The 26,222-nt window shown below is 52.8% G+C and overlaps 1 protein-coding gene across 1 annotated transcript; it reads left to right on the top strand.

The window, feature by feature from the left end:
* Positions 1–24,839, top strand: CHRDL2 (chordin like 2). Its single transcript, XM_040090190.1, has 12 exons — positions 1–63; positions 559–1,108; positions 7,104–7,216; positions 8,029–8,122; positions 9,067–9,209; positions 11,983–12,076; positions 12,401–12,456; positions 14,270–14,438; positions 15,347–15,541; positions 18,657–18,839; positions 22,256–22,348; positions 24,760–24,839. The coding sequence occupies exons 1-12, from the start codon at positions 1–3 to the stop codon at positions 24,837–24,839; spliced, it is 1,833 nt and encodes a 610-aa protein (XP_039946124.1).
* Positions 24,840–26,222: the final 1,383 nt, after the last annotated feature.

Raw genomic sequence — 26,222 nt, 5'->3', positions numbered from 1 at the left:
ATGACCAGTGGTTTTCCAAGCACGGTGTTTCATGCCCATCATGCGGAGACGGACGGCAGCTGGGTGGGAGCACTGCTCTCCACGCTGCTGGGGTGGTGGGAAGAGGGTTTGGGATTGTGGACTGGGGCCGGGGGAATTCTTGATCATTTGGATGGCTTTATGAAGCTGAGCGAATGTCAAGCAGCTGGTGGGGAGAGCCGGGTGTCCAGGCGGCGTTTGACAGCGAGAAGGGGCACAGGCGGGCCTTGTTTGGGCGGTGATGTACCCCATTTATGTCACCTCTTGGCTCGTAGCCCCCAGGGCGAGGTCCAGCCGGGCAGAGCCCCGGCCGAGCTGCAGGGCTGCAGGGGTTAACCCGGCGGCTCCCGCAACACCTCCCCGCCCGCCCTCCCTCCTCCCTCCCGCCGCCGAGGAATTTCCTAAAACACCCCCCCCCAAAAAAGTGGGAATATAACAATAATGAAAAAAATAAAATAAAATACCCACCCTGCTGATGCCCCCTCCCGCTTCCATCCCCGCCTTTAATACCAACAAACAACTCCTCGACTCTCCCTAAAGGAGGCGCCTTTGATCGGAGCGAGACGAGCCCCGTCGGGCACCGGCACCAGCACCCCCGGGCACCGGCACCACCGGCACTGCAACACCCCCGGCATCGGAATCCCCGGGCACCGGCACCGCGGCACCTCCGGCACCTCCGCCACCTCCGGCCACCTCCGGCCACCTCCGGCCACCTCCGGGCACCCACAGCCCCGGCCACTGGCGCCGCCGGGCACCGACACCCCTGACCCCGGCACCGGAGCGCTGCCGGCACCGACGTCCCCGGGCACCGGCAGCCCCGGCTCCGGCACCTCCCGGCACCGCACCGTCCTCCCAGGAGTCCGACACCGCCATCGGGACCGCGGCACCGCCGGGCACCAGCAGCGGGAGCGAAGCCCTCGGCGCAGACCCCGAGACGTCCCCGGGACATCGGGCGGCACACCCCCGGGCACCGGGACCGAAGCCCCAGGGCACCAGCACCGGGCTGCGATGCTTCCCGGGGCGGGTCCCCTCGCCTTCCTCCTCCGGTGCCTCCTGCTCCTCTTCGCCTCCGAGAGCCGAGCTCGGGCTCGTAAGTCTTAGCCGCTCTCTCCCGGCTGCGCTGCTTCCCTCCGTGCCTCAGTTTCCCCGTCACGGGGGTCCCCAGGAATTTGCGGGGGTGCTCTGCGGGCATGGCCGAGGTCACAGGGAGGCTTCTGACCGTGGCAGGTGTTGGAGCTCCGCGGCTGGGATGTCCCAGGCCACGCAACCAGCCAGGTTTCCTGTCCTGCGCTGCTGGGGACCTGGCTGTGTCCCCCTCTGCCCGCTGCTGTCCCCGCCTGCTTTGCGGGGCTGTAGAGCACCGAGCACTGCGCTGCGTGCTGGTGAGGGGCCTGGGGGGCTCCGGGGGCTGGCAGGGCAGTGAGGAAGGTCTGGGACCCCCTTCCGTGGGCTAGAAATGCCACAGAGCAGGAGGTTGTTTTACAGACCTTCCTCTGCACAGATCCCACCTTGGGCGAGTGCATCTCCCCTCCGAGGGTGGACGGGGACAGGGGCAATGCCTCCCCCGCCCCAAACAAAGCTGGGGGCTTTCCTCTGTATCCATCCCTTGTCCATCTCCCTGTCCATCCTTCAGTCTCTCTCACTTTTGCTCCCAGCGGGCTGACTGAGGTGGAGAAGGTTTGGGATAAGGAAGGGAGGTTTGGCACTTCCCACAAAAAGGCTTGAAGGACTTGGCCAGAGCTGTTCAGGAGCTTGGAGGGTGCTGGTCGTGTTAAATGGGGCCAGGAGGTGGGCTTGGCTTGGGCAAAGCACTGGGACCCAACCAGTGGGTGTTGAGCGCCCCTGCAACATCCACCAGAACTCTGAGCAAATTGGAGCAGGACCTGTTGTGTCCCTACGTTTATTCTTCCCTTTAATCTCCTGGAATCTCAGCGGAGTCTGCCGGTGGCTTCATCAGGGTGATTTACAACTTGCCTGCTGCCAGCAGTGCATTAGGCACTCAAACAATCATCCTCCTGGAGTGTGGACCCAAAATATGAGCACTGGACGGCTCATACCCACTGTGGGGTGTGCTGGGGGGAAGAGGCAGGTGGATGGATGGGGCTGTGCAAAGCCCTGGAGAGCAAAATCCTGATGAATTCAGCTCCTTTCCCTTCCCTGGGCTCATCCAAAGCTGCCAAACCCAGCTCACAGCATCTGTATCTTGAGCAAGGGATGTGGTCTGACTCCCTGCCTCGACCCAGGCTGCCACGGTAGGGTTGGGAAGATGATGGAGACACGTCCAGAAGGTGAGACAGGTGTTTGCTCTTGGGAGGTGGTAACAGAGCCCATAAGCTGGACATAAACTGTGATGGAGTGGGGCAGTAAGGGTTTGTCTGATTTGGGAGGAGGAGTTGTGGCCCATTTGCAGGACTTAAAATGTTGACAACGAGCTTGTGACTATGGAATTGAAGCAGGGTTGGATCAGGGAGGTCCAGGGTCACTCCCCAGCTCTGAAAACCTTCAGCTTTGCCACAGGGCATATCACACAATGTGAAGGGCTTGGCCAGGACTTGCCCCAATGTCAAGGGCAGGGTGGTTTGGGTGACAGAGTCACCATCAAATTGTGGACTTCTCTCCACCATCCACATCTGCAGCCCCACACTTTTCTCAGGGCTGGGTGTTCAGGGAGAGTGAAGACAGGAATAAATTAGTTACGAGCAGGCTCATCAGCCAAGGGACCTACAGTGTCGTGGCTAAAAATAGGTGAGAAGCAGAAATGCTCGGGCTTGAAGGCAAGTCAGAAAATAAGAATTTGCCCACAGAAACAGGCTATTTTAGGGGATTTGCACTCCAGCTGAAAAATAATATCAGAGACACAGGTTACTGGGCGCTGCATTCTGAGTAATTCAGGGGCAATGGTTGAACGCAACCATGTTTTGGCTAGAGGCATTTAAACACCAGCATCTCTGGAGAGCATGGGGCAGTGGTTTTCCCCAGGAGCTTGGAAGCTGCTGTTCCATTTCTTTTTAACATTGCTGCTGGGGAAAAGGGGGTTCCTGGGATCCCTCTGTCCTACAAGTTTGGATCCAGCAGGGATGAGGGGTGCTTCAAGATGGAAAGGACCATGATGGAAAGCAAGTGCTACCATGTCCACAATAAGGGAGAGGCAAGGGCTGCACACCCTGCAATAGGTAACAGATCATTCCCTTGGGAAGGAGTGGGAGAAAGCAGAACCTGTCTGCCTGGCTTCTCCACTCTGAAGAACTCAGAGATGCTTCATGATGAGGCATTTTCAGAGCCACAAAGTTTTCCAGGCTCCCAAAGTCCCAAGAAGACATTTCCAGCTCAGAACATAGCGAGGCTAGTGCATAGGAATTGATCTGGATGTGAGCGGAGTCCTTAGGATGCCACATGTCAAGGGCCCAGTGTGTTCTAACCAGTCCCTTCTCAGCTAAGTTGCATTTTAAGCCCTTCATAAATACAAGGCTGTCATAGGCGCGCCTGGACTCTGTGTACCAGACAGTGCTCTTTACACTTTATTTATGGCTGCTCTTAAAACTTACAAACTGCTTTGCATGAACTCCCTCCCTCATGCACGGTGCTGGCTGGCAGGTGTGTGACATCCAGAAATTGTGGGAGCTGAGAGCTCAGCTCAGACATGCCCTGCTCCAGAGAAAACTCCAAAAGTGCCATCTGGGGATACAGGACCACCCTTCCCCTCTCATCCTCGAGATGAAACAGGAGGAGTGAGGGGAGATGAGCAAGACCCCACAACCTCCTTGTTGAGCCATCAAATTGCTCAGAACACTCCCAGAGACAGAATTACAGAATCACATGTGGCTTGGGTTGGAAAGGACATTAAAGATTTAGGGTAGGTATTGTGGGAAGCTTTCCAGCTACCAGGAAATTGAAACCTCACAAGAGGCTGTGGCAGAAGCTCTGAGCAGCATCTTCACTACGTGGTTCAGAGACACCAATGCATGGTGACAAACTGAATGATGTGGAGAAACCCACCCTGGGCTGCATCTCTCACACCATGAGAAGGGGACGTCCCCTTAGGATGTATCTCAACAGCCTCAGACACCAGCCACCAACAAGATGCCACCCCACAACTTCTTGACCTGCTCTAGATCCAGTGAGAAGTAAACCGGCATGACTTTTCTGAGTGTGCTGCTGCTGAAGGTATAATAAGTAAGATCAACTTACTGATCAGCACGGGAGCAATTCACTGCCACAAATGGCTTTTCACTCCAAGTGAATTAAGATGATATCCAAAGTTTGACCTATGAAAGTGAAATTATTAGCCTGGTATAGGAAAAAATGGTCCAGAGCCTCCAGGTTCTAAGCCTCATCTATCCATCCATCCATCCATCCATCCATCCATCCATCCATCCATCCATCCATCCATCCATCCATCCCCATCTTGCTTTTGCCCAAACATGCCAGCACCTCTTGCCAAAAACATAGCACTACTGAGATGCCAGTGAGTGTCTCCTGCTGCCCAGCACTGCCAGTCAGTTTTAATTTTACCAGCAGGCCCTTTGCAGACATGAATCAGGCTGCTTTCGAGGGCTGGACCCAAACCAGGGCTCCACTTGTGATTAAATGTTTGAAGGAAGCAGCCAACTGGCATGGGAGCCTGCGAGCTGAGCGGGGCTGCGTCACACCAAGGCAACTCCATTTCTTCACCCTCAGCATAATTCATGAGGATGCTGCAAGCAGGGAAAGATAAAGTCATTTTCTCACCCTTTCGCGAAACTGAATTTTTTTGTTTAGTTTTTGTTTGTTTAGTTTTTGTTTGTTTGTTTTTGTTTTTTAGTTAGGTGGAGATTTTTTCCTCTCTCTTCTGGGTTTCCTCATATTCAAGCCACATGCTCACCAGTTTTGTGTGGTTTGCTGTAAGTTTGTGACCTGCGTGGCCAAGAATAGGGAGTTACTGACTTGTCAAGAACTATGGGGACAGTGTGAAGTTTTAATCAGGAAAAAGGAACGAAAATACCTCTGCCTGTCCCTCTCATAACATCCACTCCAAAGCTATTGCAAACCTCCACATCTGCAGATGCAGTGCTGCTGTGCCTGGGCCAGGCACTCTGGGCAGCTGGTGGTCACCACTTGTGAAGGTACAGCTTGGAGAATCAAGTGCTTAAAGCCATCAACGAGAGGCTCAAGTCTGCTGGCAGGGCTTGAGTTGTAAGAGACTCATAAAGATCTTTGTAGATCCACAGGGCTGCCTTTCCTGCTGGCCAGGGGGTCTGGACGTGATAGAGCATCACCTGGGTTCATCCTGAGGATGACCATGAGCTGGAGGAGGGACTGCAGCCCACCCCAGCATATTTGGGTGAATTTTGTCTGGTTGATTGGAGAAATCTGTTGAGCAGGTGGCATCTCCAGCTTCACCAAGGTGGGACAACACCAGCTGGGCCCTCCAAGCCACTGCTCTGTCCCAGGTGACAGCATGGGATGGCTCTTAGCATCTTTGGGGTGGTGAACGCCATAAAGGTAATTTTGGGGACCCTCTGCTATTCATTAAGGAGCCCTTCCAACAGCCTGGCAGGGTCGGCACCCGCTGGCTCCCCTGAGTTCGTGTACTGCGTGGCGGGCATGGTGCCTTGGAAAGCAGTCCCCCCCTCCTGCATCCCCAGGGTGCTGCAAGGTTTTAAAAAACCCATAAATGCTTCAGGAACTGTAAAGGTCTCCACTGCCTTCGAGCAACGCAATCACCCAAACTACCTCAAATTCCCTTGATGACATAACCTTTTAAATCACTTTCAGTTTTCAGCGGGCTGTGAGCACGTAAATCACAAAAATCACATACAGACAGGAGTGTGCTCAGGAAGACCTTGGGTCCTGGGGTGACCCTCTGCCTGCTCAGGGCTTTGGCATGTATCAGGGGACAGTGGGAGCAGCACCCTGGCTGTTACAGGGGCCAGGTTCCTGCAGGCGCTGCAAGGTTTGGAGCTCGCTCCTGCAGGACCAGGAGATGCCTCTGGGTGTGAACATTAAGGGTGACTGAATGGGGGTTCTTGACCAAATTCATCAGGGATTTGTTGGTGATCCTGGCCACACCTTGTCCCACAGCCTCCCACAGCAGGCTGGCCTGGTCCTGCCAGAGGATTGGTATGTAACTATGGACTTGGGGAGGAAGGAGGTTGATAAGGACCTGCTAAAAGATGGGGTGGGCAGACATCTCCAAAGAGGGTCTCCTCCACTGCCTGTGCTGGGCACCATCTCATCCCTGTGCTACGGTGAGGTTAAACCCATGCCAGTGGAAGCAGGTCTGGATCATTTCTGGGACAGACACCTCCAGTTCAGGAGCACAGCTGGAACTGGTTCCTCTCAGGATAACAGGATCAAGAAGGAAGAAAAAAACCCATGTGTTTATGCTTTTGGGGATGAAAAGTGGAAGAGGTGGACTTGCTGTTCCCCTGTACAGCCCCATAAATGAAAAAACAGTCACTCAGTCAGACCAGTGCTGCATCAAGACAGGTAAAAACAAAGGGGTGAGACCCTGTGGGATGGCACAAGCAGCCCAGTCCTGCTTGTCCATGAATACTTGAGAGAATGAGCTGAAGATCTTAGGATGAGCAAAAGGTTGTTCCCCAGAATGTGTTTCTGCCCATAATTTTTTTGTTTGGTTCTGCCCCCCCTCCTTTTTTTTTTTTTTTTTTTTTTTTTGGTAACAGTGAAAATACCCCCTAAATTCAGGGTCTCCCATCTCTGTCATCACTCCCAAGCATTCTGATCTCACTGGGGGAAATTCCATCCTGTAGCATCACTCTGAAATCACCCGTCCATCTTCAGTGCACATTTCTGTTTTAAAGTGAAAACTATTTTCTGCCTCAAAACCACCCGTTCTGTTCCTTTCTTGCAAAGGGAGTCCAGTTTGCTCAGAGGAGTTGCCATTCGGGTCAGATGGGTCCCAGTGTAAAAAATGCATACAAACAAAGTAAAATTGGGGGGAACAAAATCTGGGTTTGGTGGATGGGATGTGGCCACCAGCTGCCTGTGGGGAACAATGTGATGGCTGTCCTTACTCTCATCACAGAGAGCTCTCCCAGGAACCAGGTCCTTTTCTCACGTAGATTCTCCTGGTTGACTTGCAGGGCCTGACGCCTTCTGCGACTTCAACGGCAAGAAGTACAGCCCAGGGGAGAGCTGGCACCCGTACCTGGAGCCCCAGGGGCTGATGTACTGCATCCGCTGCAGCTGCTCCGAGGCACGTCCCCAGGCGCCGCGCAGGCTGGCAGGGACACTGCTGCTGCTGCTGCTGCTGCTGCTGTGCTGGGGCTGCGCCCAGCAGCTTTGAGGCAGACCGGTCCTGCTGGCTCATTTGACCAGAGAACCCTTTCCAGTGCCATAGTGGCTTTGGATTAATCTCTTCCCTTTCTCAAAAACTGTCCCCCTAGGGGATGTTGGGTCTGCCCCAAGTGGCAGCTTGGGAGGGAGCTGCCACTGACCTTGAGGAGAACTTTTCGGGACTTAAAAGGAGCTTGTGAAAAAGATGGAGAGTTATCTTTTACACAGGCATATAATGATAGGATAAGGGAAGGGTTTTAAACGAGAAGAGAGGAGATTTAGATTAATACGTTCACAAGAAATTGTTGCCTGTGAGGGTGGTGAGGCCCTGACACAGGTTGCCCGGAGAGGCTGTGACTGCCCATCCCTGGATGTGTTTGAGGCCGGGTTGGAGCAACCTGGGATAGTGGAAGGTGTCCCTGCTCATAATAGGAGGTAGAAGAAGGTCCTTAAGGCTCCTTCATAGCTAAATCATTCTGTGATTCCATGGTTCTGCCTCTGTAGCACCGTGGGTTGTGGGTGGAGGCGGCTCAGGGCTGTGTCAGATGATGGGTGGCCTTTGCTGAGCAGAGACCATGAGCTGGCTGTGCTTGTGCCAGGGCTGGAGACATCTCTGGTGAGTTACAGCCAGCACAATTTGTTGTGATAATGTTGTGTTCCTCCTCTTGCAGGGGTGAACCGTGAACTGAATGTTCCCCGTGGACTAAACTAACGGTGCCTTTCTCTCCCCAGAACACCAACATCAGGTGCTACCGGATCCAGTGCCCAGCTCTGCCGTGTGCCAGCCCTGTCACGGACCCCCAGCAGTGCTGCCCGCGGTGTCCTGGTAGGTGGGCATTCCTCGGGGGCGGGGTGACAAGGTGGCCGCGGCTCTACAGGGCGGTGCCTCCGCTGCTGCCGCTCGAGGCAACGCAGCGATGCTGGGTCTGGCCCTGGTCACAGAGCTCCAGCTGCTTTTTCCCTCCAAAAATCTCATTTTGATGGAAAAGGGCTCTCTGCCAGACCACCTTCTCCCCTCCATCCCAAGAGCTTTGTAGGGACAAAGCGTCAGTTCACACTTCAGGGGCAAAACAGAAGCTGGCAATTTATTCTGATCATTTGCCAGCAAAGTGTCTTGGATTTAAAAAAAAAAAAAAAAAAAAAAAAAAAAAAAAAAAAAAAAAAAAAAAATCTAAGTTTTTTAACAACTTCCATCTCTGCACTGGTGACCATCTCAGGTTTTAGCCCCGAAACTTTTCCTACCTTATCGCTACTGATTGCCTCATTTTACCTCAGTATGTTCATTCTCACCCCCACAGATTACTTCAAGATTTTGTCCCAAAACTTTCCTTACCTGAGTGCTGGTGGAGTTAGTCAGAAACCATCAGTGATTTAAGAAACTAGGGAAAAAAAGAAAAAAAAACACATTAATTTTCATTTTTTGCCAATTACCCACAAGACAAGCCCTTTTTACCCCACTCCATTTGAATTTGGTGATTATTACAACCAGGGGAGGGAAAAACCCAAGAAATTTGCAAAGAACCTTGTGAGGTCAGACTTCCAGGTTTTCCCTCTGTTCCGACCTCAGCGCAGTCAGGGCAGCCCCATTCTCCAAAAGCTTTTGGACGCTTAACTGCTGACCAACCCTGCAGTGCCCCGGCCACTTGACAGCGCCCGTGGTGTGTAAAGGGCTGCTGGTCCTTTAGGGGTGGGCTGGTGATGCATCAGTGCTGCGCTTAGGCCAGGCGAGGTCTGGCTCTCATCCCGCTCCTTTCTCGTCCTCTTTTCCAGAGCCACACTCTCCATCCGGCCTGCGTGCGCCCGCCAGGTCCTGCCAGTACAACGGGACCACGTACCAGCAGGGCGAGATGTTCAGCACCAGCGAGCTCTTCCCCGGCCGCCAGCCCAACCAGTGTGTGCAGTGCAGCTGCTCTGTAAGCTACCCCGGGAGCTGCGGCTCTCTCCTTCACCCCAACGACGCCCCACCAGCTCAAAAACCCCAGGAGACCTGGTAGCACCAGCCCCTGGGGGGATGGTTTATCGTTGGGATTGGGTTATCCGTGCAGAAGAGTTACTGGAGATCACAGGGGCCAGGTATGGGTGGGCCACACTGGGGCACGTGGGGTGGACAGTGGGACAGCCCTGTCCTCTTGGAGCACCGCAGTGCTCCAGGGCTGTGGCCAGCAGCATCCAGCTCTCCTGTCTGCCCCACTGAGGCTTTGTGTGGTAGGTGGTCAGCACAGGGCACAGCCAGGAGCCTTTCTGTCTGTGTTGGCTGCAAAGCAGGTGGGCTTGGTAGCAAGGGAGCTGGGGGAGCTCAGTGTGCCTGCAAGGCAGCACGGACATGAGGTGACTGCTCTTGGGATTCAGGTGCTCTTGGGATCCACAGATTCAGAAAATGGCTTAGGCTGGAAGGGACCTTAAAGCTTTTCTGGTTCCATCCCCTGCCATGGACACCTTCCACCAGACCAGCTCCAAGCCCCATCCTTTGTAGCCTGGGCAGGATGTCCTCAGTGTGCATCCCAGTGATGAATTGCCCCTCCACCAGCCACTGCCAGCTCTCTCGGGATGTTCCTTCTCCATGAGCTTCCAGTAATGCCTTGAGACAGGGCTTGGCTCTGCCAGCCCTTTCCCATGGGTTGGAAAAGGGATCCTGTAGAGATCCACCAAAAACTGAGTTCTGACACCTTGCTCAGGAGGTGTGAGGCAGCCTGGCCAGAGGTGTATGGAGTGCCAGGAGCCAAGTGTTGGGAGATAAATGGAGCAGCTCCACCTCCTTGAGATGGAGTGAGGAAAGAGGACTGAAAGTGCTGATGCTGGACTTGGACACGGTAGGGAGCTGCTCATTCCCACTGCAGAGGCTTTGCCTGCAACAAATGGTGGCACCAGGTTTGGCTAGGAAATAAAAAAGGGGCAAAAGAGCCCAAACCACCTCCCTCTGTCATGCCAAGAGTGCACACACAGGGGTTACATCAGTTGGTGCTGGACAGGGAAGTATCTGTGATACTGGAATAGCTGCTCGGAGCCTCTGGGGCATGCACCCACCTCAGAGCTGGGTGGCAGGAGGAATAGCTGACATGTAGAGATGATGCAGCTTTTGAGGCTGGTTCCTTTCTTAGGGACCCCAACCGGATGGTGGGAAACACTGGGAAGGAGCCCTCTAATCCAGCTGCGTGTGCTCATCCGCCACTGTCCCCAGGAGCCTGTGGCGCTCTGTGTCCCTCTCGGCTGTCACTCGGGCTCTATTTATTTGTCAGGGTAATGCCTTGGATACAAAGGGGAAAATAAAGGGCTGGCTCTGGAGCCTTCACTGGGGGGATCTCCCCGGGCTGTGTCTGATGTTGTCAGCTGCTAGAACAGCTGCGTGAACAGCTGGCCTAACCCTCTTTGAAAGCTGCCCCAAGACCAGAGCCTCTGGGATAAATCCTGCTTTTGATGGCGCTGGCTCTTTCTTGCCTGGGGCAGGTGATTACTGCAAGCTGCTGGGCAGAAGGAGAAGGAAGGAAGGGGCAGGTCTGGACTCCTCGAGTGGAGAGCAGGATTTGGTATGCAGTGACCTCTGCCAGATCCTGTCACCCACCAAACTTCCCTCATCCTCCTCATGTTCCTGGCACAGCAGTTTGGCTTCCTGATGGGACAAGAGGCAGCTGTGGTTTGGTTTTCTAAGGATATGCTTGGCTGACCTCTTGGTCTTGGTTGACTGGGAACTTGTGGATATCCCAGAGAAAATTTCTGCATGGAGAAGATGATCTTGCTGTTGAGGTCTGGTTGCTGAACATCCTTTTTTACTCTTTGGCAAAGGAACAAAAAACTTATTCCTGCAACAAACTGGTGCAAATATGCTGACTGAGGTGGCACTGGGATGCACAAAGGTCAAGGCTGGCCTCGACCTGTGGTTTTCAGCTTGAATCACTACAGCAATGATATTTTCCAAACTATCCACTCAGGTCTATCCCTGCACGTCTGTGTGCTTTGCTCTGGTGTTATGGAACTGACCACAAGAGATGGAGGGCAGAGCTTCAATGTGGACCTGAATCTGGGCTCAGAATCATGCTTCCTATTTCTACCCATCTCCTCTGTGTCCTTTTCCTGGCAGATGTCAAGAAAAATCTTCTTGTGCCCCTTCAAACTGGGGGTTGTTCTGCAGAGTGTAAAGGTGTGTGGTGGCTCTTTTGGGTCTGGCAGCACTAATGATGCCTGAGAGGAGGATGCTGCCTCCCCTTTGTGAGGAAGAGCAGTCCACTGCTCATGGAACAGCCATGCCAGGAGAGGACACAACCCTGCTGTAGCCTGCAGGATGGACGGTGCAGCAGGGGCAGACTTGCAGCTGTCAGTAGGTGCTAGATGATTGATGGTACTGGAAAATGGACTACCAGGGGGCTTTTGATCATGGAATCATAAAATCCTGGAATGGTTTGGTTTGGAAGGGGCCTTAAAGCTCCTTCAGTCCCATCTGGGCAGGGACACCTTCCACTATTCCAGGTGGCTCCACACCCCACCCAACCTGGCCCTGGACACTTCCAGGGGTGGATCAGCCGTAGCTTCTCTGGGCACCCTGTGCCAGGGGCTCCCCACCCTCACTGAGAAGAATTTCTTCTCAATGATTTATGGTAAACCTGCAGTTTGAAGTGCTGGCAGCCCTACATGGGGGACATACAGCTCTTTATAACACTGACAAGGTTTTTTCTTTTCCTCCTGCCCTCCTAGGAAGGCCAGATTTACTGTGGCTTGGTGACCTGCCCCGAGCTGCTGTGTTCCTCTCCCTTAACTGTGCCGGATTCCTGCTGCCAGGTCTGCAAAGGTAATGAGGCTGGGACTGAGGGATGGGAGACTCCAGCTGGTTGCCACCTGACAGCAGGAGCCATTTCAAGCCACTTTTGCAGGATTTTGGAAGCCTGGGCTGTAAATCAGGCTGCTTGTTATCTCTTGGTTCCATGAGGAGCAACAGGAAGCAAAAGCTGAGGGCTCAGGCTTTCCTTGGATAGTATGAATTGCATGTGCAAAGCTCCTATCTCCCCAGACTCCCTGGCAGGTCAGCACGTGGAGGAGAGCTGCTTTCAGCCACAGAGGGCAAACCTCCATTCAGCCCTGCAGCATCTTCCAGGACAATGTTTTTCCCTTGCAGATGGCTCCTTTGAGAAGTCCACAGAAGAGGAACCCCTGCAGTTAAACAGAGGTGTTGTACGTGACATTTGCATTTCAAACCTCCTCTTCTTGCTTCTAGCGCAGCTTCCTGAACAGCTCACAGAATGCCCTTGCACATTGTCCTCTACAAAGAAATGACCCCCAGCAGCTCTAGGAGGACACTCAAATCCTTGCACAGCAGAACCATGGACACCTGATTTGCAGGTGAATTGTGCCATGGAATTGAATCTAGCTGAGAGACATCAGCCTAGGTGAGACCTCAGGACACCAGGGAAAGACTCTTCTACTCTCCCTTGGCAGCATCTTAGGGACGTGGTTACTGCTGGACCTGGCAGTGTCAGGGGAAGGGTTGCGTTCGATGGCCTTAGATGGTTTTTCCAACTTAATGATTCCGATTCTATGATTCTATGACATCTTTGGATGAGCAAAAGACCTGCAGGAACTGGAAATCTGGGACACTTCTCCTCCTTGTTGGCCCACGTCTGCCAGGTTAAACAGCCGAAGGACATTGTCAGAGCAGACCCAGAGGTGACCAGCAGCCAGGCCTGACCCTTGTCCATAGTCAGGTGCCCAATCTCTCTTGGGAGGGCTTTTCCTTCAGAATAAGGTGTCTCCTCTCCCCTGGGGCATCAAGGTGTCCTGTTCTCCCACCAAGAGGGCAGTGCTGGAGCAGGCCACCCCTCTGCCTTCCCCAAGCTGTTTGTATCAGCAGCCCCAGCAAGGAAAAAGTGACTCCTTGGCTGCCGAGGGTTCCTTCACAGCGACATTTTGGAGCTGGGCAGCCCATGCCAGGTCTGTTGGATTAGGTCCCTTAGCTCCTGGCTCTGCCCTTTTCCATACTGCTCCACCACCTATAAAACCTCCAAAATAGACACAAGGGGACCCTTTGTGCTGCGTGTCTTGTCCCAGCACTCTGCTCTTGGAAGCCTGGGATGTTCCTGGGATGTTCCTGGGATGTTCCTGGCATTTCAGTCCTGCTGTCTGGCAGTCCCACAACTGCCCTGGTGCCTACCAGGTGAGAGAGCAGGATATGGCTCACCCTCACCTTTCTGATCCTGTTTGAGCCACACAAATTCCAGTCCTCATTTTCCCATCTAGGGAAGACCAGCCCATTTCCCTGAGTGTTTTAGGGATGTAGGACCTCACATGCTTCTCTGAGGGCATTGGGTAGGGAAAGGTGCTGCTCTAATGAGGGTGACCCACATGAGGATGACACCAGTGTGGGGCACTGATACCGACTGCTCAGCACCCCTTGGGTGGTGGCAGCAGCAAGATGGGGAAGGGGCTGGAGCCCCAGCAGAGGCTGAGGGAGCTGGGAAAGGGGCTCAACCTGGAGAAAAGGAGGCTCAGGGGGAATCTTCTGGCTCTGCACAACTCCCTGACAGGAGGGGACAGCCAGGGGGTCAGGCTCTGCTCCCAGGGAACAGGGACAGGATGAGAGGGAACAGCCTCAAACTGTGCCAGAGGAGGTTCAGGTTGGATATTAGGGCAGCTTCCTCCTCCAAAGGGTCTGTCCAGCCCTGGCACAGCTGCCCAGGGCAGTTGTGAGTCCCTATCCCCTGAGGGATTTAAAAACTGTGTGGATGTGGCACTTGGGGACATGGCTTAGTGGTGGCCTTGGCAGCGCTGAGGGAATGATTGGGCTCCATGATCTCAGAGGAATTTTCCAACCTTAACTTTTCTGTGATTTATATGGCTTGTGGGTCATTGCTTATCCCTGTGGTCTCTGCCCCTTCCACTCCTGATGGAAGGCGTGCAGGACACTGCATGGCTTCTTCCAGCATGCTTTGGAGTGAGAACAACTCAGCTGCCAGAGTCTGAATCTCCTCTTTTCTCTGGCTGCTCACAGAGACATTCACAAGACCAGTGCTTGGGAGAGGTGGTGGGGAGGAAACCACCTGGAGCCACCGTGTCCACTGTCCTCAGTTCTTCCCTGGAGTTTATTCCCAGAAGCTTCAAACCCAAGGGAACAGGTGGCACCACTGTGAAGATTGTCTTGAAAGAGAAGCACAAGAAAGGTAAGGGATGGAGAGGCTAGGCAGACTTAAAATGGCTTCTCTAGAGCTTGGAATTCTTCAGGGAATCTGATTCAGTGGCAGGTTTCCACCAGCAAGTCCTTCTCCACACTCTTCCATAGCCAGCCTCAACCAGGCATCTCCGTCCTTATGCCCACAGTCTCCTGACTGCACGAATCTACCACTTTCCAAAATGGGTAGGAAGAAGACCAGTCCTTAGAGTGTTTTGGAGATCTGGGACTTGGGAAAGAAGGAGCTCGGCTGGAAGACTCCACATGGACCTTCCAGGACAGTGCCACAGAAGGACAGGATATTCCTCCTTGTAACGATGTGCAAGTGCTGGGCCTGACCCAGTGCTGTCCCAGGTGTTCCTCCTGGAGGAGAGAGCAGGAAAGTGAGATGAGGAGGAAAGCACCTTGATCCAAAGTGAGGAACAACAGGTCCTTTCTCCTCTTGGCCACCCTCCCACCATTGTGCCTTTGGAAGGGCTTTTCTTGGAGATGAAGGCCAGGAGGAAATTTTGGGACCTCCAAAAATTTCCATGGAGGAGTCAGCAGGTGGCACTCTTCACTGTGCTTCATTCCTGCGACAGCCTCGGAGGGACCCTGGGCTTCCAGAGGTTGGGAGGCAGGTGAGGTCCTGCCCACACTTGCCCCAGTCCCCACCAGGGTGGTCAAACCCAGCAGAGCCATCTCCTGGCTCCCTGTGTCCCATGGCACCTTCTGGGTGTGGTGGCTGTGATATCCCGGTGCCCGCTGCTGCCGGATCCGATGCCAGAGGAGCTCGTTCCTCCACTCAGCAGGACCACCCATGTCTGAGGTGCTGAAAGGCAGTGACTCCACCGAGCCTTGGCTTTACATAGAGGAGGCGGATTTATTTCCACAAGCAGCTCTTTTCTCTCTCTCCTCCAGCTTGTGTTTACAATGGGAAGACCTACTCCCATGGGGAAGTGTGGCACCCTGTCTTCCGGCTCTACGGCCTCCTGCCCTGCATCCTCTGCACGTGCAGGGACGGCATCCAGGACTGCCAGAAGATCACATGCCCTAAGGAGTATCCGTGTGAATATCCAGAAAAAGTAGATGGGAAATGCTGTAAAATATGTCCAGGTAGGTGGGATCCTGCCTGCTCCTGTGGCTGCCTTCCATTTCCTTCCTTACCCTTGATTTAAAGCCTCAGGCTGACAGATGTGTAGGGATTCAGATTGCTGGTGGCTAGAATTCACACCAGTTCAGCAGGACAAGCACTGATGGAAGGGTTGGCTTGTTTTGGAGGGCAGCAGGACCTTCCCAAGATAAGGAAGAGGCACTGATCCCAAAAGGTTCCATCTGTTGGGAGGATGAAGTCTGGAGAAAGATGCCTGGGGCAGGACACACTGACAGTGCTCAGATGTAAGGTGCTTTCAGGGCAGAGGAGACACAGTTTGGCTGTTCTCTAAACATCCAGGTGGGACAAAAACCAGAGGGTTAAAATTGTGGCAGCTGAGGTGTAGGTGTGAAGGAAGGAGTGAGGACACTTCCCAGGAGAGGGGTTGTCTGTGGTACTCATGGTTTGTTGGAACTGGAACCCCCATCTCTGGCAGTGGAGGTTCACACACAGGTTTTAGGGTGATCCAGCTAGAACTGGGCTTGGGACTATGACATGGAAAGGGGCTGGAGCCCCAGGAGGGGCTGAGTGAGCGGGGAAAGGGGCTCAGCCTGGAGGAAAGGAGGCTCGGGGGAACCTTGTGGCTCTGCACAACTCCCTGACAGGAGGGGACAGCCAGGGGGGTCAGGCTCTGCTCCCAGGGAACAGGGACAGGAGGAGAGGGAACAGCCTCAGCCTGAGCCAGGGGAGGCTTGGGTTGGATATTACAGACAATTTCCTCCCCCAAAGGGTTTTCCAGCCCTGGCACAGCTTCTCAGGGCAGTGCTGGAGTCCCCATCCCCAAGAGATTTCAAAGCTCTGTTGCACTTGGAGACATGGGCCAGTGGTGCCTTGGCAGTGCTGGGGGAACAGTTGGACTTGATGATCTCAAAAGTCTTTTCCAAATTTAATGATTCTGTGATTCCATGGTGGAGAAGACCTCTTTTCCTTCTCTGTTCAGTGTGTTTTGGGTCTCTCAGCTCCCTGGCCTTTGGAAAGCTGTTTGCCTTAAGCCACAGACCTGGCAAAGATGTGTCAGGGTGTGACATTGCCTCCTGTTCCCACTGGAGAATGTTTTGTGGATGATACCTCTCTGTACTGACATTTATCAGGAGATGTTCAGCTGATGGACCACTCACTGCTTCCCTAGGGAGACTAAAGGTACCTGAGTGTCTTTGAGCCCGGCTGCAGGTGCAGCAGGTTCTGCGTGATCCCCTCTGATCCGCATCTCCCAGGGGTTTCTGTGGAGGGGTCTCACCAGGAGAACAAGCAAAGGGCGCTGCCACGTTCTGGAATGGCTGTAAAGTCATTTGAGCTGAGATTTTCAAGTTTTTCCAGCCCCTGACTGGAGAGGTTCTGGGATGGCCTCCTCAGGGGAGCCAAGGGCAGAAGCTCAGCTTGTTTTAATAAGGTTTTTGATATGTTTATGAGCAGGATTTATGATGTGGTGCCTGGTGGGAATGGGATGTGATGACTGAGCAACCCTTCCAGTTTTGCATTCCCAGTCTAGTGGGTCTCTCTGGTTTAAATCCGACAACTTTCCCTGCTTGGATCTCTTGTCTGCTGTTCAGACTTCATTTTATTTCCAATTAGACACCCTGATGCGGCCAAAATGATTTTGTTCCTGCTTTCCAGTTCTCACAGATAGCGATCACACACACATTGCTCACCAAATTACATCCTTGCCCTTTCCTTCACTGCGTGGAGGCTTTGCCCAGGTTCTTTCTCCAGGTGCTTTCTGTGACTGTCCTTCCCTTCCTCCTTTGTACCCAGTAACCCAGGAATGCTAAGTGATTTTGCTAAAGTGACGCCGATCCCGGGAATTGCTGCGATGTGTTGTTTGGATGGGAGGAGCACTGCTGTGGGCAGAGCTGGTGACTATGACCTCTGTGTCCCTGCTCCTCCTCCCCGATGCTGTGGGTGATCGAGTGGCTCCGGTGTGAAGCTCCTTGGTTGTTAAAGTCCTGTTGAATTCCAGGGGTTCCTTTCCTGCTATGGAGGTGCGGCTTTAATCAAGGACTCCGTGATCTTAAAGGGCTTTTTCAGCTTTAACAACTCCATGCTCCTGTGAATGCCCTGGAGCAGTTCAAGTTCAAGGCTCTGGCACAGAGGTTTCCCTGCTCCCTGACCCCACAGCGGGACAGGTGAGGGTGCTGGGGCTGTGCTCATCCACCTCTGCAGAACTCCCACTGAACTGCAGAACTGCGCACCTCTCCTCTGGTTACTGAAAATCTTTGTTTCCCTTTAAATTGGGATTTCCATCCCGTGTCAGAGCAGAAGAGCTCAGGACCACCCCAGAAAGTCTGGAGGAGGGCAGAATCAGGCCTGAAATAACTGTCTTACTAAAATAAACCCAAAGCATCTATTTATAGCCAAACTTTCTTTCGAGTAGTGTAAAAAGCTTCAGCATCCAAACTGACTGGGAGAACAAGGCTAAATTCAGCAGAGCTGGGCTCCTCTGCATTCCAAGGACCACAACCAAAGGCAATAAATCTCCTTCCAAAACCACGGGGGATTGATTCTTAATTACTCCAGATATATTAAAAAAAATAAATAAAATAGGGAGAACTCAGCAGCTCTCTTTTACCAAGAATGCTGAAAAAGTCACGTAGGACCCGGTGTGGATGTCCTTGTGATGACACCCCGTGTGGGGAGGGGGCTGGGGCTGGTGCTGAGCCCACCTGTTGGGCTGAGCCAGGTGCGCTGCCCAGGCAGCCCAGGCTCCCCTGCTGTGGGCTCATCCCCCTGCTCCCCTGATGTTCCTTCCCCAGCAGAAGCGAGATGGGAAGTGGGGAATCGAGCCCGTGCTTTGCAGCCATCAAGGTCCCTGCGGAGAACATGGGGGATCCAGATGGACAAAATCCCCCTTCCCCATCCCTGCTGGCACAGAGGCTGCTGGGGTCAGGGGGAGTGAAACAACATCCCCAGGAGGCCCACGGGTCCTTTATTAACCTCTCCTTTGCTGCTGGTCCTGGAGTTGGGGCAGACACAACTGTGCCAGGTGGCACCAAAGCCAACGAGATGCTTTTTCCATGACCTGGGTGCTGAGGTGGTCCTTCCTGCCCCTATTTAATGAACTCTGTCCTTGCTTTTGCTCAGAAACCAGAGTCAAACCCACGGATGAAATCGCCACCCCTCGGTGTGGCAAGAGCCCCAGCCGTGTCCTGGTGTACATGTTTGTGCCACCGCGCTCGGAGGCCTCCAAGGAGATCCTCAGGACCATGGCCATTGAGAAGGAGCTGGCAGAAGAGGTGGAAATCTACAACTGGAAGCTGATTAAAGGTGAGCACCAATATGAAAGCAGCCAGCAGAGCAGGAGGTGTGTGTGGAAACCTGATGCTTTCCAGGCTTTGTTCAATTTTTCTGGCTTTTCTTGAGGTGCTCCACCCCTTGCGTGGTGAATCAAAACCTGCTGACAGCAGGCTGGCTTTTCTGACTCCCCCCTTTCACAGTCTTTTCCTGCATTCCATGCAGACCAGGGGCTGGAAACCACTTGGCCCCACTGACCTCACCATGAGCTGCAACACCATCTGGAGGCACAGCACATAGGCATGAAAGACAAGGGCCTTGGGGCTGTTCCTCCGAACCTCCCTTCTCTCATGCCAAATACACATGGAAAACAAACAAAAAAATTGTTCTGGTGACTCTGTGGTTTTGCTTTTGCTCTTTTTTTACACTCCAGTCCACCTACAACTTGAAAGCTGCTGCAAAGAGGCATACAAGGGGGATGAATTGTCCCTGGCCCACTTTTCGGATGGGTGGATTTGGATGCTCCTGTTGGTGTGTCCTCCAGAGGTCGAAGCACAGCAAATACGCTGTGAGATGGCTCCAGTCTCCTGCTCTCTTCCCACAGCTTCAGCTTTGCTCTTATGAACGGGAGGAGTCCAGAGACACCCGGTCCAGTAGATACTTGTGCTGTGTTTCCCTGAGGCCCAAGGAAGCATCCCAGTGCCCCATTCCCGAGTTTCCAGTGGACATACTCTACCCCAAAAACTTGAGCACGTGAGGTTAGTTGTACCTTTTCTATGGATACAGTGACCCTTGGCCTGTGTCTGCTGGACATGTGTAGCCATTCTGGCCTCCTGGTATGTCCATATTTCACATCACTCCCCAGGGAGACCTCAGCCAGCTGCTGAGACTGGGCACACATGGATAACAGCCTGAGAAATTAGCTCCAGAGATGGAGCCCTGGTTGCCACCATGTTTCCATCCTGCCCCTGCCATCCTCCGTCCTCCATGGTGCCCCCCTGCCCGTGCTCCCCCGCCTCAGCGGGGCCTCCCTCACAATGGCACCTTGTAGCTGAGGACAGCTCCGAGCCCGCGCTGTCTGGGCCCCGCCGCTTCCTCCCCTCGCTCCTTGGCACGGGGCAGCACCCAAACCTTCTCGGCACCTTCCGAGGCCAAAAGCTTCACGTCTGCATGGAGCTCCCCAGCCCTGCCAGCCAGGGACAGGGGAGGCCCTTGTCCCTGAGGCCAACACAGCTCTTTTGCTTGGCAGAGTGAAGTGTTATTATTGGGAAAGAGCATGAGCTCACTCACATATGGATTCCACCTCTCCATGGTCCATCACTCTACCAACAGAGCAGCGTGTGTGGAGTAAAGAGGCTGCAAGTCACACCTGGACCTCATCCATCTGCCTTTGTATGGGCTCATGATACCTACGTGGCCTCATCCATTTCTGAGCCAGGACAGTTTCTTCCACAAAGCAAGAGCTGGGAGGAGAAACCAGCACCAACTCCCAGCCAAAAGTTTTACCCAGCTGGCTGGGTGCACAACTGGCCTCCAGAAGAGTTGCAGTGCAGGTTTCCCCATCTTTTTAGGGGTCTGAACATCAGCAGCAGGTTTGAAAATTGACTTTCAGATATTTTTGACCTGTTGTCCTCTCACTACAGGCCCTGTTAAGAAGTCCATCCCCATCTTTCGTACAAATCCCCCTTAAAACACCTTAAAGAACGGTAGTACGTGCCCGACAGCCCCAGCACCTCGCGCCATCTCATCCCAAATGCTGCCAGGAATGCTCCTGCCTGTTGGATGGGGTGTGCTTGCCAGGAAATGGCATTGCCCTGTGCCAGCTCCATCCATCCTGTCTCTCTGCTGGTGAACTGTCCTTAGCTTGTGCTATCCTGATTCCTGCTGGAGCGTGGCCAGCATTCCTCCACTGCTCCCCAGCTCCTGGCATGTGTCAGGAACGACCATTCCAGGGGGCCAAAGGTCTCAGCCAGCTCTCTGAGAGCTCTTGGGGAGCATTATCTAGGTCGGTTGATTAAAAGATGTTTATCTCTTGTAGGTCTTGTTTAAAATATCCTCTTGGTTACTAATGTGCTGGAGAGTGCTTCATCAGCCCCAGGGACTGTAAGCACACCCTCCTGCTCCTTTCTAAGTATAGACCAGAAGAATTTATTGAACACTTGTGCCTTTCTTGCGTCAATAGCAGTTTCATTATCTCCATCCAGTATCTTCTTTTGTTACTGGTAGGACTTCTTTACCCAGCCCACTGAAAAGACTAATTAATAGTTCAAATATCCATCTATTTCTCTCTATGCCTTTGACTTCCTGTACTAATTTTCCACTGTTGATAACATCTCATTTGTATGGATTGTGAGGCAGTTCCTCTTCATGACATACTCTTTTTATGTGTAATTGCTGCTGGGAATCAGGGAAAGTCTCTTAACCAAATAAGGGGGACCACGTTGCCTCTCACATCTGCTGTCAGCAAGAGGCTGGATGCTCTGGGATGAGAGGTGGGGAAGGATATTCCAGGCATACCTGCCTGGCTTGTCATGCCTTGCAGGAAAACAGGAATATCATAACCCCTAATCCCACAGGAACGTCACTTTCATTGCTAAATGCAGGTTCTGGTTTGCATGGGTCAAACATCTGAGTCAGGCACCTCCACGAAGTGGACAATGCTGGCAGGGGCAGAAATATCAATCTCTGCTGAGGTCACTTGTGTTTTTTCCTGTCCTGGAGCAATATCAGCACTGCTGACAAAGAGATAGAAAACTCTGGTGCCTGGCTGCTTCCAGGAAAGGAAATCATCTAAGCATGGAGCGGTCTCTGTATTCGGGGAACATAGGTGTTTGAGAGTGAGCACTGGGGACAGGGATCCTGGCATCCTCTTGCTCTCACCTTTATTTCTTTTATGATTTTAGGGGAGGTTGGAACTCCTGTAGGGCAAGATGCTTTCTGGAGCAACAAAATCCTATTGCTTTCTCCTGCTTCAGGGTGAAACATCCTGATTTAACAACCATAGATTTGTTTTCATAGAACCATATGAGTGTTTTCATAGACCCAGAGAATCTCAGAAAGGTTTGGCTTGGGAGGGAGCTTCGAGGCCACCCCATTCCACACCCTTTCTGCAGACAGGACACCTCCCACTGGACCAGGTTGCTTCAACCTGGCCTTGGACAATTCCAGAGGTGGGGCAGCCACAGCTTCTCTGAGCAACTTGTGCCAGGGCCTGGCCACCCTCACAGGGAAGAATTTCCTCCTAATATCTAATCCGATACTTAAAGAGATGTCTCCTGGCCTTGGCCAGCCCTGGATTAATTCCCAGCTCCTACCAGGCTCTGGCAGCAGGTCCTGCACCAAACCAGGACCCCGGGGCAGACAGTGTCAGGAGGGGACAGAGAATCCAAACCTGTGTGAGCCATGAATTGGGCATTGCAGAATCTGATGCCCTGTGTCCCCTTCTGCAGGAATATTCCATCTGATCCAGACCAAGAAGATCAGCAAACAAGAATTCAAGCAAGAAGCACAAAACTTCAGGCTGATCACCAGGACAAACGAAGGTAGGGGGAGGAAAATCCCATCTCCTCACTCCTCCAGCACTCCCTGCCCCAAAGAACCTCCTGATTTCCTGCTCTGCTCCGGCCATTCCAAAAAGGATGTGTAAATCCCGGCATGGCGTGGGGAGCTGAACCTTAGGGAAAACACTTGTGCAAGCGTGGCTTTGTTGGAGCTGACCTGTCTTCACACCCATACGCAACACTCTGGTTAACAGCCACATTTTCACTTTATGGTATTGGAAAGGGCAGCCAGCTTTCTAAAAGTGGATGCACTCTTGTGAAATCCAGAGGTTTTGTCTCTCCAGAGCCCGTAAAACTGTTTGATTTTTATATCTAATCCATCTGGTGCTCCTGGGAGCACGGGAGGAGGAAAAAAAAATGGTGCAAGGGATTAGCAAACAAATAAACTGTTGAAATGTTTTTACAAATCATTCTGGATGTGCGTAAACATGACAAAGAGCAGGAATGCCGGTGCACATGCTGGGAGTGCCTGTATAGAGAGAAACTGACACGCTGTTTCCTGCTGGCTGCCTCCTCGCCTGGTTGGGCTGGAGTTTAGTGGGACAGGTTGGGATCAGAGCCCTGCCCGCAGTGTCCAGCACCCCTGGGTTATGGGGGCAGCCGGAGCAGCGCTGTGCACACCAGCATTCCCAGTGTCCCAGGCATGCTGGGGTTTGCTTTCACCCCCGATCCATCTGAGATACAGCATCCTTTGACCAAACCCTGGGGATTTTCCAGTCCCTGCTTCACACCCTGGTGGAGTCCCTGGCATGTGCCTCCTTCTTTTTGCCTCAGTTTCCCCTGACAAATAGCCTTATTGTGAAACCATCCCATTGCCATGGCTGCAAGTTCTAGGAAAGCTCTGACCGATGATTTCTTCACAGCAGAAGATTAATTCAGCTAGAAAACATTCCCTCCACCCCCGGGGTGATGACATTGGTGCTGCATAATCCTTGCTGGGATTGCAGGGAGGGAAGAGAACACCTGGAGGGAAAGCACCTCCAGCCACCTCTGCACATCCAGGGATTCTTTTGGGGAGGAAGGAGAGGGATTGTAACACTGTTCTGGTTTGGGGGGCAGTTCACAGCTCCACATTTGATTTGCTGGGAGTCTGCTTCTCCTTGGGGGATTCAGAGGGATTCCCTCACCTTCTGCAGCAGGCTTTTCCCCTACCATAGGTTGATGAATGAAGACCCAAGGCTGAGGCAGCAGCAGAAAAATGAATATAAATGCGGCGGGGGGCAGGGGTGGTTTGAGCAACCCACCCCAAACAAATGGGGCTGACAGAAGGGAGGAGAGAACTATACCTGTCCATTGCCCATGGAACTGAAATTTTGGCTTTCTCAGGTTGAGGTAGAAGAGAAGCAAAATGCTTCTTCCCCAGAGGCAGAAAGTCAGCCCAAATCTGAGACATGCCAGGGAGGATGTGGACCTAACACCAGTCAAAGCACCCTTTAAAGAGGTGGAGAGGGAGATTTATCCCTATTTCAGTGTGAGCCCCTTTTCTTTTCAGACTGTGCAAGTGTGCCTGTGTCTCTACAGGCCACCAAGTGAAGTTGATTCCCTCACGGTGTATGCGGCTTTTTGTCGCACCACCCTGATTCCGTGTGCGTGCAGTTACCATGTTATAAGCCCATATTACAGTTATAGTTGTTATCGCCGTTATTAATGTCTCTGGGATTCTTTGGGTTTTTCCTAGTAGGGTTTTGTTGGTTAATTACAAACGAGGGGGAAGCTGTAGGGTTTGGTTTGTAATGGTAAAGCATTTAAGGTTTGTGCTCACCGCAAGGCCCTGTTGGAAGGGCACAGCCTGACCGCTGGGGTCCATTGAGGTGTGAGGGGCAGTCGTGAGGGGAGAGTCAGGGGAGTGACAGCTGAGGCTGTGATTGGCTGGAAGGACGCGTGGGCAGCGTATGAGCAGAAAGGTGATTGGCTGGAGGGACGCGTGGACAGCAGCGCTGCAGCTGGGCCGGCCAATGGGTGCCCTTCTTCCATTAAGTTCTGTTCAGTCTCGGTTGGGTTTCAGTCATGTTGGGTAGTGATTAAAGGTATAAAAGGGCTGCGATTTTTACAATAAACCGATCTCCTTCGGGTGCGTAAGAGGGCCTGTGTCACTTTGTTCCCCATTGCTACACAAGTGGTTTCCAGAAAAAGTCTTGTGAGTGCCACTGATTGTGCCATTAATTGCATTGCAAGGGTGAGAGCCCCTCCGAGCACCATTTTAGTTGCAGGATTACAATACCTCGGGCTGGGATCACCGATGATCCGCTCTGAGCACGGCCGGTGTTGTGGGCAGACGTCTCCCACAGCAAGGTCCCTGTGGATGCTCCAGTGCCAAGGGTGCTGCACGTGGGGGAATTGTACTTTCCTGCTCCAAGGCTGTTGCTGATGTGTGTCTATCTTTGCTCATCCAGGTCACTGGAACATCTTCCGTGCCCAGACATCAGAGCTGAGGATGACAGAAAGCCCAGAGAAGGAAACAAAGAATTTGTAAAGCAAAGAACTTTTCTCTAACTATTGATTTATCTACACACAGACACACATATGCATATATATGAACTCCAGAGCTGCATTATTAAATAGACTGGCACTGCAATACAGGTTACACTAGTGGAAATTCCAGCAACTCCAGAGAATGATCCCAATCCTTCGGCATTGAAGCCACAGCCGTGTAGGTGCCTCCCTCCAGCGGGAGAGTGCAGGAGGTTGACCATCACCTCCTGCTATCCCAAAGATGTTGGATGAGCAGAGGGAGGAGGGAGAGATGGCGGAGGGGTGAGACCTGGTGCAACACAAGGAGGTGGGATCCACCCCGGACACCCCGGCATTCCTGAGGAGCATCAGGAGCGTGCAGCAAAGCAGAACGTGACCGTGCTTCTTACCAGCTGCCGGTGGAAATATGACCTGCAAAGAAAGAAAAATCTTCCCTCCTTGGAGCCCCTGGGATCTGCTAAGGGGTTTCTTGGGCTGAATGCCCTCCAAGGGGTCTTTTATGAAAAATCTCTCCTCCAGCTGAGACGATTCTTTTCCCTTCTTTGCAGGTCACTTGAAGATGTAGGTTTTGAGAGGACCCACCTGCTGGCAGGGTCTGAGACCCTGAACACTGCACTAAGGTCGCTACTCAGCATTTATTGTGCTATATATTTTTATCTATCCTATATAATATCTACGGGGCTGTATTCACAGGAGGGGCATCTCCCAAAGGGTGAACAGGATCATTTCTGCAGCATGGGGAGGAGGGTGTGCAGCAGCATCACCTTCCCCCTGTCAGGAAACAGCTTTGGGGGATTTTCAGGTTGTTTTGGTACATGTATTTATCCCTGGATTCTTGTTTTATTCTGTTTTGATAAATCTATTTATTTGGAGATCCAACTCTGTCTGACAAATCCGATTAAAACCTCTTCTTGATTCAGCTTCCTGTGCTGGTCCTCCTTTCCCTGTAGGGTCTGTGTCAAGGCTCAGGGGCCCTGGTGGGGTCTGGTTCCCTTGCACTCACTCAGGCAACATCCTTAGAGTTAGGACACAGAGAAATCCCACAGATGCTTCACTCATCCATAGGGGATCACCCCTTCCCATTTGCTTGTGGTCTGCTCACGGCTCAGGGCTGAAAAAGGAGCTCGGGGCTTGGGCCCTTAGCTGGCACTGTTCACCAGAGCCATACAATGGGGCTGAGCTGCCCCTAAGTTTATCCAGGAAAAAACCCCTGCGAGGCTTTGAGCCTGATGGGGGCTCCCCTTGGCATGAAGTGAAGGGAGAGGGGCCAAGCCTCCTCCTTGCCCCACAGCCACCTGCATGGCTATAGCTGTGTATGGGCAGGGAGGATGCTGCCAGTCCTCGGGCAGAGCCTGACCCCTCACTTGTCAGCCTAATTAATTGG

Source organism: Hirundo rustica, chromosome 2 (genome assembly GCF_015227805.2).
Source record: "Hirundo rustica isolate bHirRus1 chromosome 2, bHirRus1.pri.v3, whole genome shotgun sequence".
Taxonomy (NCBI): domain Eukaryota; kingdom Metazoa; phylum Chordata; class Aves; order Passeriformes; family Hirundinidae; genus Hirundo; species Hirundo rustica.
The sequence above is the reverse complement of the archived record's forward strand: the minus strand, read 5'-3'. Positions and strand labels throughout refer to the sequence as shown.

What these genes read in the sequence shown, in the direction of transcription:
- CHRDL2 (XM_040090190.1), top strand. Translation starts at nt 1, where the DNA reads ATGACCAGTGGTTTTCCAAGCACGGTGTTTCATGCCCATCATGCGGAG. An exon ending in TGCAGTTAAACAGAGGTGTT is followed by an intron (nt 12,457 to 14,269) that starts GTACGTGACATT and finishes GGCTGCTCACAG; the next exon opens with AGACATTCACAAGACCAGTG. An exon ending in CAACTGGAAGCTGATTAAAG is followed by an intron (nt 18,840 to 22,255) that starts GTGAGCACCAAT and finishes CCCCTTCTGCAG; the next exon opens with GAATATTCCATCTGATCCAG.